The sequence below is a fragment of the Oenanthe melanoleuca genome, chromosome 6 (genome assembly GCF_029582105.1).
Source record: "Oenanthe melanoleuca isolate GR-GAL-2019-014 chromosome 6, OMel1.0, whole genome shotgun sequence".
Lineage (NCBI taxonomy): Eukaryota > Metazoa > Chordata > Aves > Passeriformes > Muscicapidae > Oenanthe > Oenanthe melanoleuca.
This window is the reverse complement of record NC_079340.1, coordinates 2,141,560-2,161,433: the sequence shown is the minus strand read 5'-3', so window position 1 is coordinate 2,161,433 and position 19,874 is coordinate 2,141,560. Positions and strand designations below refer to the sequence as shown.

General features: G+C 46.3%; 2 protein-coding genes across 6 annotated transcripts in view; one reads left to right on the top strand and one right to left on the bottom strand.

Annotated features, from left to right (window-relative positions):
- Positions 1-19,874, top strand: part of SGMS1 (sphingomyelin synthase 1) — a 171,000-nt gene that overhangs the window by 88,249 nt on the left and 62,877 nt on the right. The window lies entirely within an intron of this gene.
- LOC130255137 (renalase-like) overlaps positions 142-19,874 on the bottom strand; it is a 49,381-nt gene continuing 29,648 nt past the window's right edge. Inside the window, exons 4-6 of one of the 2 annotated variants that reach the window (XM_056495530.1) lie at positions 9,659-9,832; positions 3,291-3,466; positions 142-458 (exon numbers count right to left, since the gene is read on the bottom strand). In XM_056495530.1, the coding sequence (XP_056351505.1) occupies positions 261-458; positions 3,291-3,466; positions 9,659-9,832 (548 nt within the window). In that variant the 3' untranslated portion in view covers positions 142-260. The remainder of the gene's footprint in view (positions 459-3,290; positions 3,467-9,658; positions 9,833-19,874) is intronic. The other variant, XM_056495529.1, reaches the window with a different exon arrangement.

Below are 19,874 nucleotides of genomic sequence, written 5' to 3'. Positions count from 1 at the left end.
GCTGCTTCAAGTCAGGCTCCTCAGCATAGTATTTGTGTGCTGTAAAAGTATCAGGAGACCTGGCAAGAGTGCTGGAGCTCCTTACCTCTGCCTAGAGCCAGAGAAAGTCTTACTTCAATCAAAATAACCACTCTCAGCCCAGATCCTGGAAAATTCAATTTAATTCTATCCCAATAATTATTCCAGCGCGTCTTCCTTTATTTGTTTTTTTGCAAGATAACGTTGATGCTAAGCTCAAATTCAACCCATCCCAGTGAAATTCATAACAAATCTAGAGGGAGTTTAGCAGCCTGGCTTTGAAATTGCTGTAAATGAGGCTTCACAGCCTCTGCAAGGCTCATGGCAGACTCTATGCAGCCATCAAAGTTGGAACGAGTGAATGCATCACCCCCACAGATCAGGAGAGGCTGAGTGTGAAGAATCATCTGTCCTGGACAATTGGGCACAGCTCTTGTAACCTGGAACACATAAAGGGAGTGGGAGAAGTGTTTTATTTACCTGAATTTCACACCAGAAAGATCTGTACCCCTGAGAAGCACATCACAGATTGGTTTGGGTTGGGAGGGAGCTTAAGCTAATCTCATTCCACCCCCTCCATGTGCAGGGACACCTTCCACCATCCCAGGCTGCTCCAAGCCCTGTCCAGCCTGGCCTCCCACTCCAGAAAGTAGACCCAAACTATCAAAGTAGCACAGTAAAATACTTATTTCTGGGAGATGAAGAATGAGAGCAAAACTTTAGAGTGTGTGTGGAAATTTAGAGACCTTACAGCCTGTTCTGTTTCATTCTCAGCCCATCTCAGCAGGTGTGACTGGTCTGACCCTGGTGTAGAGATCTAAAAAAGTGTGAGGGTGATCTCACATCAGCAAAGTAGGACAGGAAAAGGAACCTCCTGTCTCTGGGATCACAGAATCCCAGGATTCCCGAGGCTGGAAAATCCCTCCCAGCCCATGGAGCCCAAGCTGTGCCCAGTGCCCACCTTGTCCCCAGCCCAGAGCCCTGAGTGCCACCTCCAGCCCTTCCTTGGACACCTCCAGGGATGGGCACTCCAAAGCTCCCTGGGCAGCCCCTGCCAAGGCCTGAGCACCCTTTCCATGCAGAAATTCCTCCTGCTGTCCAAGCTGCTACAGCATGATCCAGAGAGTGCAATTTTCTTTTGATAATTTCTTGGATTTCCACCCAGTAAACCATTACTGTATCCCCTCGTGGGACTGTCAGCTTCCAAGGAATCTTGCTAAATCCAGGGGATTTTTCCACTGATTCAAATGTACCCTCAGCTGGCCCCTGCCAAGCCATTCTCTGCCACTGCCAAATGTGGATGAGCTGCAAAGCACCCACATTTATGTTGCTGGCTGCATTTTCTGCTACTGGGTGTTAGCAACTCTACAAAGGAGGAAATTAGCTGAAATAACCAGTTACAACTCCTTACCCTTTATTCATCTTAACACAGGAGTCTATCCAGGTATGCCAAATTCAGAGATTCTCCCTCAGACCAGTTTTAAGTCAGTACTTAATTTATCTGTGAGTTTTCCTCAAAGATCAAGCTGAGCACAAACAATGCAGAAAGACTTGGCAGAAAAAGGCTTTTCTGAGTGTCCTTTCTTCTTGGCTGCCCAGTGTTTATTTGATGCTGGCTGTACCAAACAGCTCCTACCCCTCCTGGTATTTGGTCAAAGGTTGGACTTGATGATCTTGGAGGTGTTTTCCAGCCTCAGTAATTCCATAAAAAGGGGCTCTGCCAAAGGCACGGGGTGGGTTGGGAAGCTGCTGGCTCTGAATGCTAATGGTGCCCTCACCATAATTAGAGCAAGGGGATCCAGAACTGCAGCTGTGCTGCTAAGCAGTGTCAGTAGAATTTTGGAAGTCCTAATCCCTCATCTGCCATGGATAATTGTAATGTCTGCATTTTAATCCCAGGATTGTGTTTGGCCATGTGAAGGATGTTACAGGCGGATTTAATTAACAAGTAGGATAAATCCCATCTAAAAGAGTCAGGGGAAAGATGCACCCATCTTATCAGTGGCCTCTGTGGCAACAGCTTATTATAATTGAAAGTAAAGAGAGCTTTAGGAGAAAGAGGGAGCTCTGCCCCAGATATTTCATTTAGGCAGTGATTGTTTTATAGGGTGGCATTAGAGATCTCTTTATTGAGATAATGGGTCTGACCTACAGGGACTTATTTGCAACCTAAGGCATATTGACATTCATCCACCAAATTACAGACTGGTGATAATTCCTCCTGTGGCACCAGCAGCTGCTGCAGTCAGAGCCCTGGCTGGCAGCAGCAACAGAAGCAGGAGTTAGATGGGGTTTGGGAGCCCCTTCCAGAGCTGGATCCAACTCCCTCCATCCCACCCACTGCTCTTCCCAGCAATTCTCAGCAGGTAAGGCAGGAGAAAAGATCAGATGTCACACCAGGGAACCTTAACAGTGACACCTGTTTGTCCCAAAAAAACCCCCCTGAACTGATCAAGAGGAACTTAGAGAACACAGCACAATTTTGGTATGTTTTATACAAATATTAATACCCGTGCTAGGGTTGCTTTTGCAATCCACCAATACTTTACTTGCAGAAAAATAACTAGACCAGGTTCCCAAACTGGATGCAGATCAAGGGGTAAGAGCAGACTCCACAACAGTGATCCACAGCAACTTCAAAAAAGGAAAAATTTTTAGAGGACTGCTTTAAAAGTAAATATTTTGCATCAACCTCCACGTTCAAACTCACCAATGTAATTTAACTTGAGAGGCTTTGGGTAAACATGGGAGATGCACTCCAATACTTTAGGAAATGACCAACAATTTCCTCAGATTTTTAAAAGAAGATTGCAAAATATACACATTTTGCTATTATTACCCTTAGGTAGTTTACTTTAAAATACTTTTCACATAACATTTTGTTAAATTGAGTTGGGCCAAATCAAATCATAACAATTAGTAGGTCTGTACTTCTGCTCTTCTGTGCAGGGTGGGAATTTTGCTAATAATACCACATGCTTTTGGATGCAGAGAGACACATTGAGTCATGATTTTTAAGCACCAGTGAAAATCCCACTGTACTATGTGGGATTTATTTCCTTCCTGTATAGTACCCTTACCCCTACTTACCAGGAGAGCTGCATAACTCACAATGTTTAAAAAATGGCTAAAAATGACCTGGCTTTTGCTGGCCAGCCCTGGATGCTGCTCATGGTTGTAGATACTGAGCAACCATCCCCTTTCCTGTTGAACCCTGAGGATGGAAAATGCAGCCCCAGCAGGTCCTCCCAGCTGACTGGTCCCACCAGTACCTGGGAGTATCTCCATCTCTGGCACTTGATGCTGCTTGGCTCAGGCAGGGAGGGCAGGATGCTCTGCAGGTGGCTGAGGATGATCTGCTGCACCTCTGCAGGGTCTGAGTCCAGGTGCTGGCTCCCAAAGGTCACAGTCGTGTGCACCACCACCGAGGGCCCCACCTCAGGGGATTCTGGAAGGAAGAAAGAAAAAGGAGAGATGCTTTTGAGGGATTGCTCATTCACACCTGCCTTCCACACATGCTGGCAATTGTGCCTCTGGCCTAGCAGTCAGTAAGAACAAAAATATCTGTGGTACCACTCTGTTCCTCCAGATGGGAAAAAAGCACGAGGAATAACAACACGAGTTGATCACAACAAGAACACAAGTCAAGGAGAACAATCTCTGCAACAACCTGACTTTAGACACTTCCAGGGATCCAGGGGCAGCCACAGCTTCTCTGGGCAACCTGTGCCAGGGCCTCACTAGCCTCATTGTAAAAAAACTGAGGTTTTAATCTCATCTACATCAACCCTCCATTTAAAACTTAAATTCCTTTAATAATTTCCTATTTAAAACCATCGCCTCTTTGTCCTACCACAAAAGTTTGTTCTCATCTTTTGAAATCATAGCTCAAGATCCCAGCAGACTTGGAAGGGGCCAGGCTTTGTTACATTTGGGGCTGGTTGCAGGTTCTCTGCAGCAGGTGACTCCTATCCCTGCTGGCATGTTGCCTTGTCACCTTACAGACATGGCCTAACAACCAGCAGCCAGAGAATTTGCTGGGATTAGGGAATTTTTGGGCTCAGGGACTTCCCTGTGCCAAGGCAGGATGAGGATCCAACAGATCCTTGTGTGAGTCATTCCTGCTCTGATGAGCAGGATGGAGCAAGGACACAATGTGGGTTATTTCAGCTGAGCTGGTTGCTCAATTAAGTGATTCCCTCTTACTCCCTTCCCTCCTCTGGAAGCAGAAAGGCTCTCCTGGTTAGACCTTTGCTTGAATTAGTACATCCTTAGAAGAAGATTTTAATTTCAGCAAACAAGAGTTTTCTCACTGAGGACTCCACAAAGAAAGAGGCAGCTGAACACTCTCTGACCATTCTGGCTCTTAGGCACCAAGCTTGATAAACTCCTTATCTCTGCTCTGCCAGTGAAGAAACCTCCAGCTCCTGAAGCCAGAGATCCCCTCTGGGAAGATGACACACTCCAGCTTTCCAAAGGCAGCCAAAATGTTTTTCTCTGGTGAGTCTCCTGGTCTGATCCTGGTCTGATCACTTCAGAGGAGCAGCAGTACCAAATCTGCAAGTGTGAAAGCCACAGCTGTAAATTCCTGTGAAAAGAACCCCTGTCTGAGTCTCTTTGTTGGGTGGGCCAGCTCAGCCAACCCTTGCTCTTGAAAACTGAGAAAACATGGCAAAAAGGGCAGGAAGATGTTTCACAGGACACATCTCTGTGGGCATCAGCTTTCCCAGCTGTCTGGAAAAGCATCAGAAGACCAAGAAGACCAAACCCCTTGCTGTGTGAGCAGAGCACCCCTGGGAGCAGGCCCTGAGTGATGGAAAACAGAATCTTGCCCCAGAACCTGGGAATGAGGGGAAAGGTTTCTGGATTGAGAGCAGAAGGCTTCTGCAGCTTCTGAACGTTTTGGGACTGTCTCAACACTCATCATCAATTCCCAGCTGGAGGAATCACACAGGCTGGGTAGGAAAAGGGAAGGAGAGACTGCTGACAGTGAGAATTCACACAGGGTTAAGCCTGTTGGATAATGAGACAGAGAAATTACAATAAAATAAAACATATGAAATTAGGATGACAACAATGAAACAAGATGTATGTTCTTGGAGAAAGCTCATCAAAATATTCTTCCTGGCAAAATGCAAAATCTGCTCTTCTGTGGTGAATCTATGCCAAGGTCAGGGTTCAGAGTCCCTAAACTGAAAAATAATTTTGGAGATGAGATGTGATCCCAGGGCCTGAAGTTTCTTTAGAAGAGAGAACACCATCAGAGCATGAAAGCCATGGGATCCATTTGGGAAATGGTCAGCATGGTGCCTATCATGTCCTGGGAGTGTGACAGCAACTGAGGAAAAGCAGGAATTGGCAGGTTAAATGGATTACAAGGTGCCAGGATGGGGACAGAACACTGTTCTTGGACTATATTAATGGGCCACCCTAAAAAGGACCCACCTGCTCTTCAGCTGCCAGAGGAGACTTGGCAAAGACAGGGAGGAGCAGCTACAGCTCCAGCTATCCCCAAGAAAGCAAAAGACAACCAGATTTGCCCAAACAACAATATTCTAGGAGAGAAAATCACATCTGAGGGCTATTGTGGAGCACATCTGTGGCTCACAGACCCTGCAGAGCCCATAAACCCACTGACCCTCAGGAGAGGGAGATCTACTCCCAAAAAGGCACAAAAGTAAGCAGCCACAACCTGCAGTTCAATTTGCAAGCTCCACCAGATGCATCCACAAAACATCCACAGAGAGGATGGAAGACTTTTACTGGTTCAGCTGTGCTAGCATGAAAACTTGCTGGGCAGCAAATGCAGACAGAGCCTGAAGAATTTCCTGTCTTCACCAATGGGGCTTGCTTAGATTCATTTCCCAGTTCATTCATTAGTGTGTTCAGTAAATCCTCACCAGAACATTGTCTGCCTCAGAGTCACAGAATTTTGGGATGGAGAGAGGGAGGAACCTCTGGGGGTCTCTAGCCCAACCTCCTGTTCAAAAGTGAGGCCAGCTTCAAAGACAGATCATTTTCTGCCATTGATGGAGAGCTCAGGGATCATCCAAGGGTTACAACCAGCAGAAAACTGTCCATGGATGTGACAGGCACACATCTCCCATTGTAGGGGAACAGCATTATTTTTCTCACGTTGCTGCCCAAAACCTGGAGCCATAGCAGATCCCAATAAAAACCAAGGTGAGGTTGTTTCCTGACCCTCAGGAATTGGTAAGCTTTTTGGGGAGATGTGTTTTGCTATCTGATCCCCACCCTGGTCCTGAGTAGCAGGAGGGGAAGGGAAAGGGCTTTTGACACACAAAAAAACCCTGGAAGGAGGAAATGCTAGTGGCTCAGCATGGAGGGCAGCAGAGAAGCTGGACACCTCTGGACAGGCTGGAACTGCATCCCTGCTCCCTGGGAGGCATCACAAAAGAAAAGTCAATGTGCAAGCCTCATAAACCCCACCTAAAAGTTTAAAAAAGAGCAGTGATCAACTTTACTACATGTAGAAAGCAGGAGAGATGGAGGGTCACTTCCAAAATGCCACGCTGCTGTTTGGGAGGAGGGCCAGCCAGCTTCCCCAGAAATTCCCATGGTTCCTAAGGTCCCATATCCTCCCTGGAATAAAGTCTACTGTCTGACAAGGCACATTTGGGAGGAGCCATGGAAAGAACGACTTTTTTATATTCAGAAACCCAGCATTTCATTAGCCTTACCAACAGTTTCTCATTATTTTTCTAAAAGGCAGGCAGGGCTGGCAGAGGATTACAACACAACTGGCTGAGTAACGAGGCAAAAACTTAAATAGTTCTTTAACTCTTCCATCTTCCTAAAAATTCTTATTTCAGGAAAGAAAAGAATCTCTATAAGAGGATACTCAGGAATTATACAATGCTAAAAGCCTGGAAGGCAGATCTTCCCTTTAAATTACATAACCCTGCAATCCTGGAGCAAAAGAAAGGAACCACTTCCCCTTTTATGTGTCATCTATCTTTAGTCCTCCTGGAATGCAGAGAGAGGCAAAGACTGCAGTATTCCAGAAATAATTTATGCTGGAGAATTCCCAGTGTCCCCCTGAGCTGGTATAAATATGGATGGGGTGTTTGAGGCAGCCAATCCCACCAAGTGTTTAATATTCATGCACGGCACACGGGGAATTCGGCACACGCTGCTCGTGGGCTCTTCCTTACGTAACATCACCTCTGCAGGCAGGGAGGGGATCCTACCCACAGCAGCTCAGCTGATGGAAAAAGCCTTCCTCCCCCTGGAGGCTCCTGGCTGCACCAGGAGCTGGTGGCATCAGAGAAATTGCTCTACCAAACCCACCCCACTGCGTGGTTACAGTGGTTTGTGTTCAGCTGGTTCAACGTGAAACGCCCACCAGCTGGATGTGTCTGCTTCACTGAGCCAGGGCAGGGACTGCCACATCTCACACAAGTGACAAGGACACTCTGGGCTTCCACAGCCAGGTCTGGTGCCTTCTGCACTGCCTGCTCCAGGGAGGTGTTATGCATGAGTTCCTCAGCAGAAAGCTCACAGGATCATAAAATGGACTGAAGATCACCCAGTTCCAAACCTCCCACCAGCTTGTTTTCTCTGGATCTCTGTTGTTCAAGGCTGTTTATTAAAAAGCTATTTGAGGTGGCAGTGAGGGGAGATAAGCCTCCATTAACTGTGGTGAAGAAACAACTGGAGAAAGTGATGTTTTTTTGGGAATGATGACTGCCTTGGAAGAGCTCAGCTGCCTCACCCAGCAATTCTGCTTTCTCTGAATGTTTTTGGTTGCCACCATCCTCTTCTTCAGATGAGCCCAAATAATCAAAGCTGAAGAGCAACTGATGAGTGGAGTGGAGTTAAAAGGGACAGTGAGGTGCTCCTGTGCCTGCCACTGAAATGTTCAGGAAGAAAAATGCAGATGCAAAATACTTGCATATGTGTTAAAACAAGCATAAAGGAACTTTCTATTTTGGTTGAAGGACTTCACATGTAAATAGATTTCACACTCAGCCTCCCTTGCCTGTGCTGTCTAAAGTCTGTCTCCTAGGAAGAGACACACACACACAATTTGCTCCTCTTGGAAAAATTTGCTCATATAAACAGAACTCTCCCCCAATTTAAGGGAAATTTCAGTGAGAAAGGTATGTGTCAACACTGATGTTCTGGTGCTTTCTACATATTTGTTAACAATATGCCCCAAATAATATGCTTTGTACTTGGTTCAACTGCATCTGGAGACAGCAAAGCTGTTTGATAATTCCCTCATAGTTCCATATTTGTTGTTCTTGGTGCTGGGGCTTTGAGACCACATGTGCAGAGAGGTGGGGAAAGTATGGCTGAATTCCTCCTTGACACTGGTAAGGATAATATCAGCAGGTCCTGTTAACCATCAGGTGTTTTTTGTTGAACACAACAATGGCAACAGGATCACAGATGCAAGAAAACCTCCAGCTGAACACTGTCAGTAACAAGGGGACAATGCCAGAGGAAAAAAAGATCAATCTGTATTTGGCTTTCCTGGCTCTCTTCCTTTACATATTCACCCCAAGTCCCTGCTGGAGAAAGCACATCAGGGTGGATACATCCTTATTTTGGCCAGTCCAGGCATTCTTCTCTTTTGTTTTCACTCTTTTCAGGTTCAGGCTAAATTCTTAGGGAAAACAACAAATTTGCAGAGGGATGGAGAATCTCTCCTACAAGGAAAAGCTGAGTGAGCTGGGATTGTTCTGCCTGGAGAAGGGAAGGTTCTGGAGAGGACCTCAGAGCCCCTTCCAGTGCCTAAAGGGGCTCCAGGAGAGCTGGAGAGGGACTGGGGACAAGGGATGGAAGGACAGGACACAGAGAATGGCTTCCCAGTGCCAGAGGGCAGAGTTGGATGGGATTTTGGGAAGGAATTGCTCCCTGCCAGGGTGGGCAGGCCCTGGCACAGGGTGCCCAGAGCAGCTGTGGCTGCCCCTGGATCCCTGGCAGTGTCCAAGGCCAGGCTGGACAGGTGGAAGGTGTCTCTGCCCATGGCATTTTTGGGTCTTTAAGGTCCCTTGCAAGCTAAACCATCCTGAATTCTGTGACTTTAATTGTGTTTTTTTCCTTGAGCTGTTCTATGCCACCACACCCCTGGAACGTGAAGCACATTTCATAAATAAAACACACACTTCCTCAGCTGCCATCCTCCAGGAAGAGAGGAGAAGGGTCTGTCTTGGGGGATATTCTCCAAGCCATTTCAGGGACTGTCCCTGATCACAAAAGCTCTGAGCAGCTCCAATTACACAACTCATTCCAACTTCCAAGCCCTGTGGACAGAGCAGGAGTTGTAGGGTAAGGGGTGATGGGAGACAAAGTGAGTGCATGAATCAGTGTTTAAACAAAGGAACCCCAGCTCTTTCTTGGAATAGCAACATTTTGATGTCTCCAATCCCCTGCCAATGGTCTCATAAAGGCAGTAACATAAACCATGTGCTGGGGGTTGATTTTCTGAGCGCTGTCCCGCTCTCACTGTGCGCTTTGTTCCGGGCCAAACGTGCCATTAAACGCCCATCCACCGGAGCTCGGAATTAAACACCCGCCCCGTTCAGGGCAGCAACACTCAATTAAACAGCATTTCTCATGGTCTACACCCTCCATTGTGGCGGTGTTTAAGGGGAATAATGGGAGCACTGACCTATATTGCGCTTCTTGTTATCGACGGAGATGAAGCGCACGCAGGGATTATCGGAGATGTAGCGAGCAGCCCAGGGGACAGCAATCCCTGCCCCAGCCTCGTAGAACAGTCCCAGGGCATAGCGGGATGAGTAGCTCACTGATTCCAGTTGCTGCTTTTGACTTCCATTAATTACTGTGAAAAGGAAAAAAAAAAAAAAAAAAAGGAAAATCAGACAATCCCTCTCCTCTCAGAACATTAAATATGGGAATGCTGCGGTTAAGCTGATTATTCCTTCCTGAAAATGACCAGACTGCTAAAACTAAGAATTTAATATTAAGCCTAGTGCTTTGTAGTATTTTTTTTTTTTTTTATAATGGTGCATTATGTAGAGTGTATCCTTCACACACCACCCTCCCCCAGCTGCTGGGGATTCATCTCCCAATTCTCCCTTAGCTGCCTCTGACTCAAAATTTCGATGACTTCGGTGACTTTTTGCTTCAAATCTTTTCTCAAAGGGTGAATAAACAGCAATAAAACGTTTGGGTTGCCTCGAGGACATCAAGTAAATGGCTGGACAAGCACAGAAATGACTTCACATATCAACAAAATGAACTCAGAGCCTCCTGGACCTCTGGGGAAAAGAGCCCTGTGTGACTTCGGTGCTGCAATTCAAATGAATGAAAAAAACAAGGTTTGTAGTGAAGTTCACCTCCTTCAGCTGAAGGTATTTTAAAGCAGTTTAGAAAATTTCAGAGCAAGTATCAATTCTAATTCCTCCCTATGATTAACTCTTCTATCTTCTAATTACAGTAAAATCTGCTTTTTTTTTTTTTTTTCTGCAATTCCCTAATCTTCATAAAAAGCTGCACAAAGCAGCATTAGCCCCACCATGTGCATTCAAATACTATTTAATTTCATGCCACAGAGAAATCCATCAGCTTGGCTAATTGTGGAGTTCAGTTCCATGTCTCTCTTCCTGTGACTGAATGGATGTCCAAGGCTTCTGTGAGCTGGAGCAGCACAGGCAAAGACAACAGAGGATCCCAAGGATCCTCAAATCCCATCAGAAACCAACCTTGAAATATCCCCAAGGAAAAAAAAAACCTGAAAAAACTTGGGGAGTTTTTTCATATTTTCCCCAAAATACACTGGGGAACAGAGAAATGGGGAGAGCAGAAAGCAACACTGACCAAGCCACAAAACCTGGGGAGAGGAAAGGAGGAGAAAGTCAGCAGTAGGTGGTGGGGGGGATGCCAGATGGAGGAAGCAGGACTTTGGAGAGGCTCCCTTTGCATCTCCAGTTCTCCCTCCAAGAAGGAGCTGAGGGGTCCAGCTGCCTCTCATATCATTCCAACAAGGATCTGCTCCAAGGTCACTCTGCTTCCTTCCTGCCTGGGTCCCAGGGCTCCTGGGTGCCTGGGGCTCCATCCCAGCTTCCATCCCAGTTTTCTGGGCTGCTCAAAGGCTGACCCAGGCTGGCAGGACTGCCCCAGCCTCCTACATCCTCCCCCTCTTCCACAGCTTCCCTGCAGCCCCCAGAACTGGGGGATTGCTGGTGTGGCTGGGAAGGGAAGGCAGGGGATGAAGCAGGGCTGGAGGGCTGGATGCCAGCAGGAGAGGACCTCTCACATCCCTCCCTGCTGGAAATGTTCCCTGGCCTAAGTTCCTGCTAAAGCCCTGAGCTTAATGTGGTGCCAGCATCCAGGAACCATCCTGGGGCTCTTTTCCAAGTGGGAACAGCAGCCTGAGCCATTTCCCTGGGGCTTGTCCCAGCTCCTCAGCAAGGAGCTGTGCCCAGCAGGGCTCCCAGATCTCCATCACCACCAGGCCCCTTCTCCCAGCCACCACAAACAAATTCTTGCTGTGCTGCAAAAAAATATGAAAGTCCCATAAAAGAGCAAACAAATACAAAGTTGTAACATCCCATCTAAAACATTACTCTTTGTCCAGGTTACTCTGGCTACTCCTTTTCCCTTGGGGAAAGCTAAAGAAAAAAAGTGACTTTTCCAAGCCTTGAGGCTGAGGACAGCCTGTTGGGGTATCCAGCTCCTGCAGGTTTTGGGGACAGTGACAGGCTGCTCACCTGGGAGATGTGAACCCCAGACACACTGGGGAGAACAATTCATAATCACACAATCACAAAATCACACACAGAATTCCTGAGGCTGGAAAATCCCTCCCAGCCCATGGAGCCCAAGCTGTGCCCAGTGCCCACCTTGTCCCCAGCCCAGAGCCCTGAGTGCCACCTCCAGCCCTTCCTTGGACACCTCCAGGGATGGGCACTCCAAAGCTCCCTGGGCAGCCCCTGCCAAGGCCTGAGCACCCATTTCTGTGAAAAAAGGTTCCTCCAGACTCAGCCCTGCCCTGTCCCAGGCTAAACCAGAGCTGGGAAGAATCTGCAGGCTCAGGGCAGCTGCACCAGGTCACTGGGGCATCCCTGGGGATGGGGATCCCCCAGCACTCAGCATCCCAGGGCTGCTCCCCTGGGGCTGGCTGGGGTTTTCTGTGCCCCAGCTGCACCTCTTTCTGACCACACCATAAACCAGAACTGACTAAAACCCATCATCCCCAACAATCAGCTTTACACCCCAAAATTTGAAAGTGAGTTAACTCAATTACTGTTATGTGTTTGCTAACTGATTTCCTTCACTACTGCTTAGGTTCTTTAAAAAAAAAAAAAAAAAAAAAAGTCTGTGGTTCACTGGGTTCTAAGCAGCTGCACATTTACCAAATCGAGGAAGTTTCTATACTTGAGAGGACAGGCAAGAAAGTGACGTCAAATTCGAAATCCAGCAACAAAAAAAGCTGAGCTACATGCAAAAACAAAGCTAAGAGTTGTAAGATTGAGGTTTTCCCCCTGCTCCAGCCATTATGCATTTCAGCAGGGCCAAGAAGTTGATCTAAGGACATGGAGGGAACCTTCATTTTGAATTTCCATACTTTTATTGGTTCAAATGAAAACCAGACTGTTGTTTTAACGCTGGGTATGAAACCACAAAATAACGATTAATTTTTCCCCTTCCAACAAAAATGGTTAAGATGATTTTAATAACATTTTGGAAAAAAAAAAAAAAAAGCAGCAAAACAAAACAAAACAACCCTAGCTTTCAGAACACAAAATTGCCCAGCATACAGCCACAGTGATATTTTGAAAGCAATGCATGAAGACATGAAAATCTTGTATTTTCCACTGCAAGATTCAGCTACAGCTGCACTGTGAGTGCCACTGAAGTGAGTGTCCTCTGGAGATTTCATCACATCAAAGCAAGGGGCATGTATACTTTATTTGCTGTTTCTGCAGACACTGACAGCAGAGTGGATTACTTATCTGTAACACTCAATAAATACAGCCAGGGCCTTTTATCTGCTGTTCCAGGGCTTTAATGTCACCTCTGTGCCTCACTCGTGCTGTGGGAAGGAGAGGACCCAGAGATGCCATTAGGGCCAGCAGGGCAGGGGAGAGCCAAGGCTGGAGCTGGCAGGCTGGGAGCATGGGCACCTTGCCATCCAGGCATCCAGGAGGGAACCCACAGAGCCAGGGAGGCAAAAATAAACCCAGCTGCTCCAGCAGCCAGGAACTGACTGGGCTGATCAAGGTTTAATCCTGAACTTTTACTCTGCTTCCAGAAAGTGCAGGAGGAGATTGCAACATTGTGAAATCACAGACTGGTTTGGGTTGGAAGGGACCTTAAAAATTCTCTCTTCCCAGCTCCTGCCATGGGCAGGGACACCTTCCACTGTCCCAGGCTGCTCCAAGCCCCATCCAGCCTGGCCTTGGGCACTGCCAGGGATCCAGGGGCAGCCACAGCTGCTCTGGGCACCCTGTGCCAGGGCCTGCCCACCCTCCCAGGGAACAATTATCCCAAAATCCCATCTAACCCTGTCCCTGTCACTTTGCAGAGAGGCACTGCAGGAGTGCACCCCTGGATCCCTCACCACCTGGCTCCAGGGCTGGGCTCCCAGCTGCACTTTTGGGCAAGTAGAGATAGGCAAGAGCCACCATGGGTCAGTGCAGGACAGGCTGCTGGGGGCAGGGAGAAACCACATCAGGACTGCAGGGAAAACCAGATGCTGTGATGTGAGATGTATTTAAAACACCACTTGTTTTGGAAAGTTTCACTATTGCTAATCCAGTACTGCTAAAAGCTTGTGGAGACTCATCTCCCCATGAAGTCACCACGTGATGTCAGAGCTCAGCTGGAATGCCTGGGTCCTGCTCCTGCATGACCCTAAGGGTGTGTGGGCAAACCTGGGCAAGGAAATCAAGATCCTGGTTTGAAGGACTTCCAGGGATGAGAGGGAAAACCCTCACTTGGTTTCACCAGCCAGTCTTGCCGAGTGGCAGAGGGGATTTTGCATCCTGACAATCAGCAGCTCCAAAAAAAGGTAAAAAGCCTCCAGAACTACCTTCTGCTTTAGTGCACAGCAGCTACTGCCTAGTATGTTCAAAATCACTTATTAAGGTATTGCCAAGGTGACTGTAAACCTAGAGCTAAACAGACATGACCAGCCCCCAAAGCAGCAAGGAGAAAAAAACCCTTTGGCAGCACTTTGAAGGAATGAAAGTGCTATTAAAATTGCAAAATTGAGGGTGCTGGACTTTTCACTTCAGGAGAAGATTGCTCTTTTTTGTCTTAACTGTGAATTTCTTAATTCTAATAATTCTGTTTTGATGGGAATAGGATTAGAGCCTGGCTTGAATTTTGTGACTTTGCCACTGCCCAGCCACCCTGCAGCTTCCAGAACCTGAAACTCTCCACCTTCTTCATGTTTTCTCATACTTCATTTCAGTGACCACCTTCCTCTCTCACAGCTATGCCCTCAATAACCCCACCACTGACTCTATGCCCCAAAAGGGTTTCTTTAGACTGCTTTGCTTAAGATTTTACTTGCAGCAAATCCACACTGAGCATCACTCAGCTGGTGACAGGGCATCTGTAAGTGCCCAGTGACCACCACTGCTCTAAAAGCTGAAAAGGAAACTGTGGTTCAACGGCTACAGAGATATTTTCAGCTCAGGTATCAAGTTAAGGGATCTCAAGAGATTAACCAAGCTGAGTGGGCAGCTCAGATAATATCTGCAGGGACAGTTTATTGTCACAGCTGCCACAGCTCTGCTCAGGTTGGCACATTATCACGACCTTCACACAAGAAAGCCTCCCTGGATGGCCACCCCTCCTTCCCACTGCTCTCCAGAGTCAGGAGCTGCTGTGTGGGGACAAAGGGCAGGCCTGGCAGGTCAGCCCCTGGGCAGTGACCATGCCACTGGCCTGCTGCCACAGCCTGTTCCTGCTGCTGCTCTGCGTGGGAGGGAGCAGGGGTTATGAGAAAGGCTTCAGCTCCAAGCCCAGCTTCCTTACCAAACAGCTCAGAAGCTTGGTTTGTTGTTTTGTTGTTTGTTTTTTTTCTTTAAAGACAGGCTGTGTCTGCACTGAAATGGTCACTAATAACACAGTTATTGTCGTGGTGTTCTTCCCACTGCTGGAAAAATCCTGCTTGGCCCCTGTGTGTGTGTGCAACAATAAGGACCTAAACAACCACTTCAAACCACAGCACACTTGGCACAAAGCTTCATTATCTAAAGCCTGTGGCACATAAAGGAAAGGCACATTTAGAAATGTGGATGGTGAAGTGGAGAAGAGATGCTGGGGGAGGAAAAGGCAGCACAAATAAGTTTTCTATGAAGTTTCTGATCTTGTCCATCAGCTGCTCTTGATGAGATTATTAGGAATTCACAGAATCACAGCAGAGTTGGGTTGAGGGACCTCTGGAGATCGCCCAGTCCAAGCCCAGCCAAGACAGGTGACACAGGAGCACTTCCAGGTGGGCTTGGGATGAATCCAGAGAAGGACACTCCACACCCTGCCTGGGCAGCTGCTCCTGTGCTCTGCCACCCCCATGGAAAGAAGCTCTGCCTCGTGTTGAGGTGGAACTTCCTGTGTTTAAGTTTATGGTCACTGCTCCTTGCCCTCAGAATTTCACTCAGTATTAAACTAGAACTTGCATTCTCACAAGAAACATTCCCATTGATCTCCTGCACAACCACACAAGTTCAAGCCAGCAGAGAAATGGAACTGCACCTTTTCTGGAACAGAGGGCTGAGAGCCACCCATTCCTGCCTCCTGGAGGAAGGGCAGAAAAGAGGAGGGATGAGGAACCAGGGGAGATGCTCCACTGCATCTTTGCCAAACACTTCAACACTCAACTCACACTTTAAAAAAACAACTCTGATCCAAAGCAATAATATTTTTGTTACTTCTAATAGACAATTCAACTTTTAAATCTGGCAAACCAGTGTGCTCAAATCTAGGTGGGTTTGATGCACATGCTGACATTAAATTCACATTCCCTTGCATTTGCATTAATGAAATAAATAACTTTTCAGCCTGGTTATTTGGAGGACTGAGCTGTAAGGGCAGAGGCTGACTCTCAACCCAAAATCTGGCCTGCAAAGCCCACACACCACAGCATAGAAATGCAGCTCCCTGTGGGTTATTGCATCCATGGTTTTGATCCAAAATTAATGACAGTTGAAAATATGAACCTCTGCTAAGCCTCCACCCTGGGAAGAACAGGATATGACATTTATAAGCAAGCAAAACTAAAGGAGAAGACAATAACTGAGTGTTCTTCACCATCCAAAGCCTTCCTGTGGTTACAGCACAACCTGCCTGGGGAAAGGAAGCCAGTCCTGGCATGGTTCAAAATGCCCACATTTCAGCTGGGAAACTTCAAACTTCTCCCAGTTTTGTTTGGCTGTGGAGCCACCAGCACAGAGCAACTCCTTCCAGCAAGGAACTAAGACTCCCAGAATTTTGCAGGAGATTTTGGGCATGCCTGGCAATTAGATTCACTTAGAAAGAACCCTGAAGAATCAGTCAATGAAGTCCAAGTAAATAAAAATAAAATGCATGTGTGCACTCCAGTTCCTGCCTTGTAAGCATTTAGAGGGAGATGGAGATTACACATATGGCAGGCCATGGTATCACTCTGGTTAGCAGGACTGCAAATCCAGTTTCCATACTAAACCACATTTTCAGTGTGTTATTAAACCACATTTTAGTGTGTTATTCTCACAGAGCCCACTAGTTCCTGTGTCTGGCACTGATGTTGACAGAAACTGAAGATATCCTTGAGAAAATCTGATTTATTCTGGGATCTTTACATAGATTTAAGACTTTACCTTTGAGCTAAGAGACTTGGAAAAGTTTGGCTACAAAAAAAAATACAGCTCATTGTCACATTTCCCCCATATTAATTTGCAAATTAATTTGCAGAAGTTACTCTGTAACTTGATGTAGGAAGGAAGCTCTTCTAAGTCCTCTGTAATGTCACAGCACAGCAGGAAGATGAAACTGGATTAATTTGCAAATTAAGCTTCCTTCCTACATCAAGTTACAAAGTACTACACACAGTTCTGGTACTCTCCAGTGCCAAAATGTAAAAGCTCATTACTTACATAATCACCATCATAAAACATTTAGCAAATAACTTACTCACCTACTGTACACAGCATTGAGCTGAATAATAAAGCCAGGAGGATTTATTTTCTTTAAATATTACACCAGTTGCTGAAATAGCATTAAAAGCTTTTTTCAAGGCAATGAAGCAAGAGGTTGGATTATTGCTCTGTGCTGTGACTGGGGCAGAAGGTACACAGAAATAAACTGAATTAGAATTTGGTTTCTGGGCTGCAGCTCCTTGTGGAAGACCCTCATAGCCTGTAGGGCTGGGACACAGCAACTGGGATTCTCCACATGTAAAAACAGACTCCTGGAAACACTTCCCTGTTCCCCAGCTCACATCAAGCCCTGTAAAGCAACACCAGGCAGTGCAATGCAGGTTCACAATATCAGACACCAAAGCTATTTCCATTTAAATAACAACTGGAGGAAAATGCTTTCAGGCATTAATTATTGAGGAAGGATTCAGCTGGCCTCTGGAAATTTCCACTTAAGACAAGATATTAACATATTTTCTTCTCTTTTAAAGTGCATCTGGTTCATTAGCAGGACGATGCAGAAGGAAGGAATACAGGGCAGAGCAGTGCAGACAAAAAGTCAAAGAAATTGCATTCAACTTTGGAAAGAACCCCCCTGGGGTGACTTTTAGGGGATTTTTTTCCCTCCATTCAGGCCAGACTAATTCCAGTATTACCTCTACTTGGACCAGGGGATGCACAAACAGGAGGAACCTGAACAAGAGCCACCTCCTCTCCTTCCACACTGACCTGCACCAGTGGTTTTCTCCTGTTAAAACTGAATTGTGATGTTTTTCCTCCTGGTGTTGTAGGAATTATCAATCACACTCCTCCCTAAACAGCAGAATGAAGTGGAGGACACAGCCAAGGAGGGGTTTGCTGCCATCCCCTCCTCCCTGACAGCCCAGTATGGCTCCCATATGGTTTTACTGGTAAGGAAAAGCTGTGTTAAATACTGAAGGATCTGCCTGCTGCTTTGCTTAGTTAAGAAAAATGGTTGCTGGGGAACTAAATGACCTTACACATCTGTAGGGAATTTCTGGATGTCCATTCTACTGCTAATTCTCAGAGTTAAGCTTTGTTTTCTCAATTCATCAAAACCAGCCTCCTTTTTTTGATATTATTAATGACTGTGAGTTTCTATCTGTCACACAATTTAGCTTAAATGCTTCCAGGCTGCTTCTCTTCTTTCCAGGGGTTTGGCCTGAAGCTGCCTCTGTATTTTACCATCCTCACATGGGTCCTTTACCAGCCCTGCTCATTTCCACTCTCTCCTGACCAGAGAGAGACCAGTGTATGCTGATGGGCATTTTGTAATTCCCTGAAGTTGGATACCTGATTTCTCTAAGAGATGCAAGCCATGATGGTACAAACAAAAATAAAATTTAGAATGGTTTTCTTTTATTAAATCTGCAAAGAATGACTCCCTTATGGAGATGATTCCTTACAGGAAATACTTTATCAGCTACCCAATCTATCCTGCTTCCACCACAGGAAAGCATGGACCAGTAAGAAGGAAAAAAAAAAAAAAAAAAAAAAGTAAATCCCAGAGATAAAAGGGGTTTGAAGGCAGTCTTAGTAGAAAAGGCTGAGAGAATTGGGATTGTTCTGACTGGAGAAGCTTCAGAAGGAACTGGGAAGGAATTGTTCCCTGGGAGGGTGGGCAGGTCCTGGCACAGGTGCCCAGAGAAGCTGTGGCTGCCCCTGGATCCCTGGAATTGTCCCTGCCCATGGCAAGGTGGCACTGGATGAGTTTTAAGGTCCCTCCCAACTCCTCAATGTTCTGTGATTCTATGACAATCCTGAAGCCCCCCAGGAGAGCAGAGCTGCAGCAAGAATCTGGTTTTCCCCCTATGATAAAGTTCTGTAAAACTGAACTTCTGAGCTGGAAACTCACAAAATATCAAATCCTGCTGCTCATGTCACCACCTGCTGTGGAATGTGGCCCTTTACTAAAAGGCAAAAGGATCAGGATGACAAAGACACCAGTGAGAAAGGGAGGAAAGGCCACAGAGACATGCTAGTGGTGCAAGGAAATTCATGACAAATCACACACAAATATTTGCAAAAAAAAAAAAAACAAAAAACAAAAAACAAAGAACTAAATTATATTTGAAGGAAGTCTGTGATTTTCTACTGTTGGGAGAAATCTCATCACGAGCTGAAACACTGAATCCATTTAAATGTAATTTAAACTCCCAAGGAGGCTTCCAAAGGCATACAAATTATTCCAGAGGGTGAGTTCTCATCCTGCTAAGAGATCTGTGCTTGGTTTGCCAATACCTGTAGCACAAGCAGGAGGAGGTGCAGGAGGTTTAAAGGGAAGAAAGCAGGGGTAAGGCAGAGAGGTGCTCACAGAGGTGACACAAGGCACAGACACCCATTTCCCTCCTCATCACCAGAGAAAACAAATATTTGCTTAATACAATCCACCACAACTGTGCCTGTGCAAACACAAAACTGGCACTAGAAGCTTTCTGATTATCACCTTTTGCTTAATCATGTTCAGCATCTCCCTGTGTCAGCCCTCAATTCCCCACAAGCACTTTTTGAAAGCAGCCAATAAATGTGCCTGTCTGCCCCACCAGTACTTCAGGGGGTTGTGGGGAAGGAAATAAAGCCATAAAGTTTATTCTTTCAAGAGGAAAATACAACTTTTCTGAAAAGTTGTTATGAAACCTAGTACCTAATGAGAAAGTTTATTTTTAGAAGGTTTCTGCACTGTAATAATTAGTTCAGGAGAATCTGGGACAT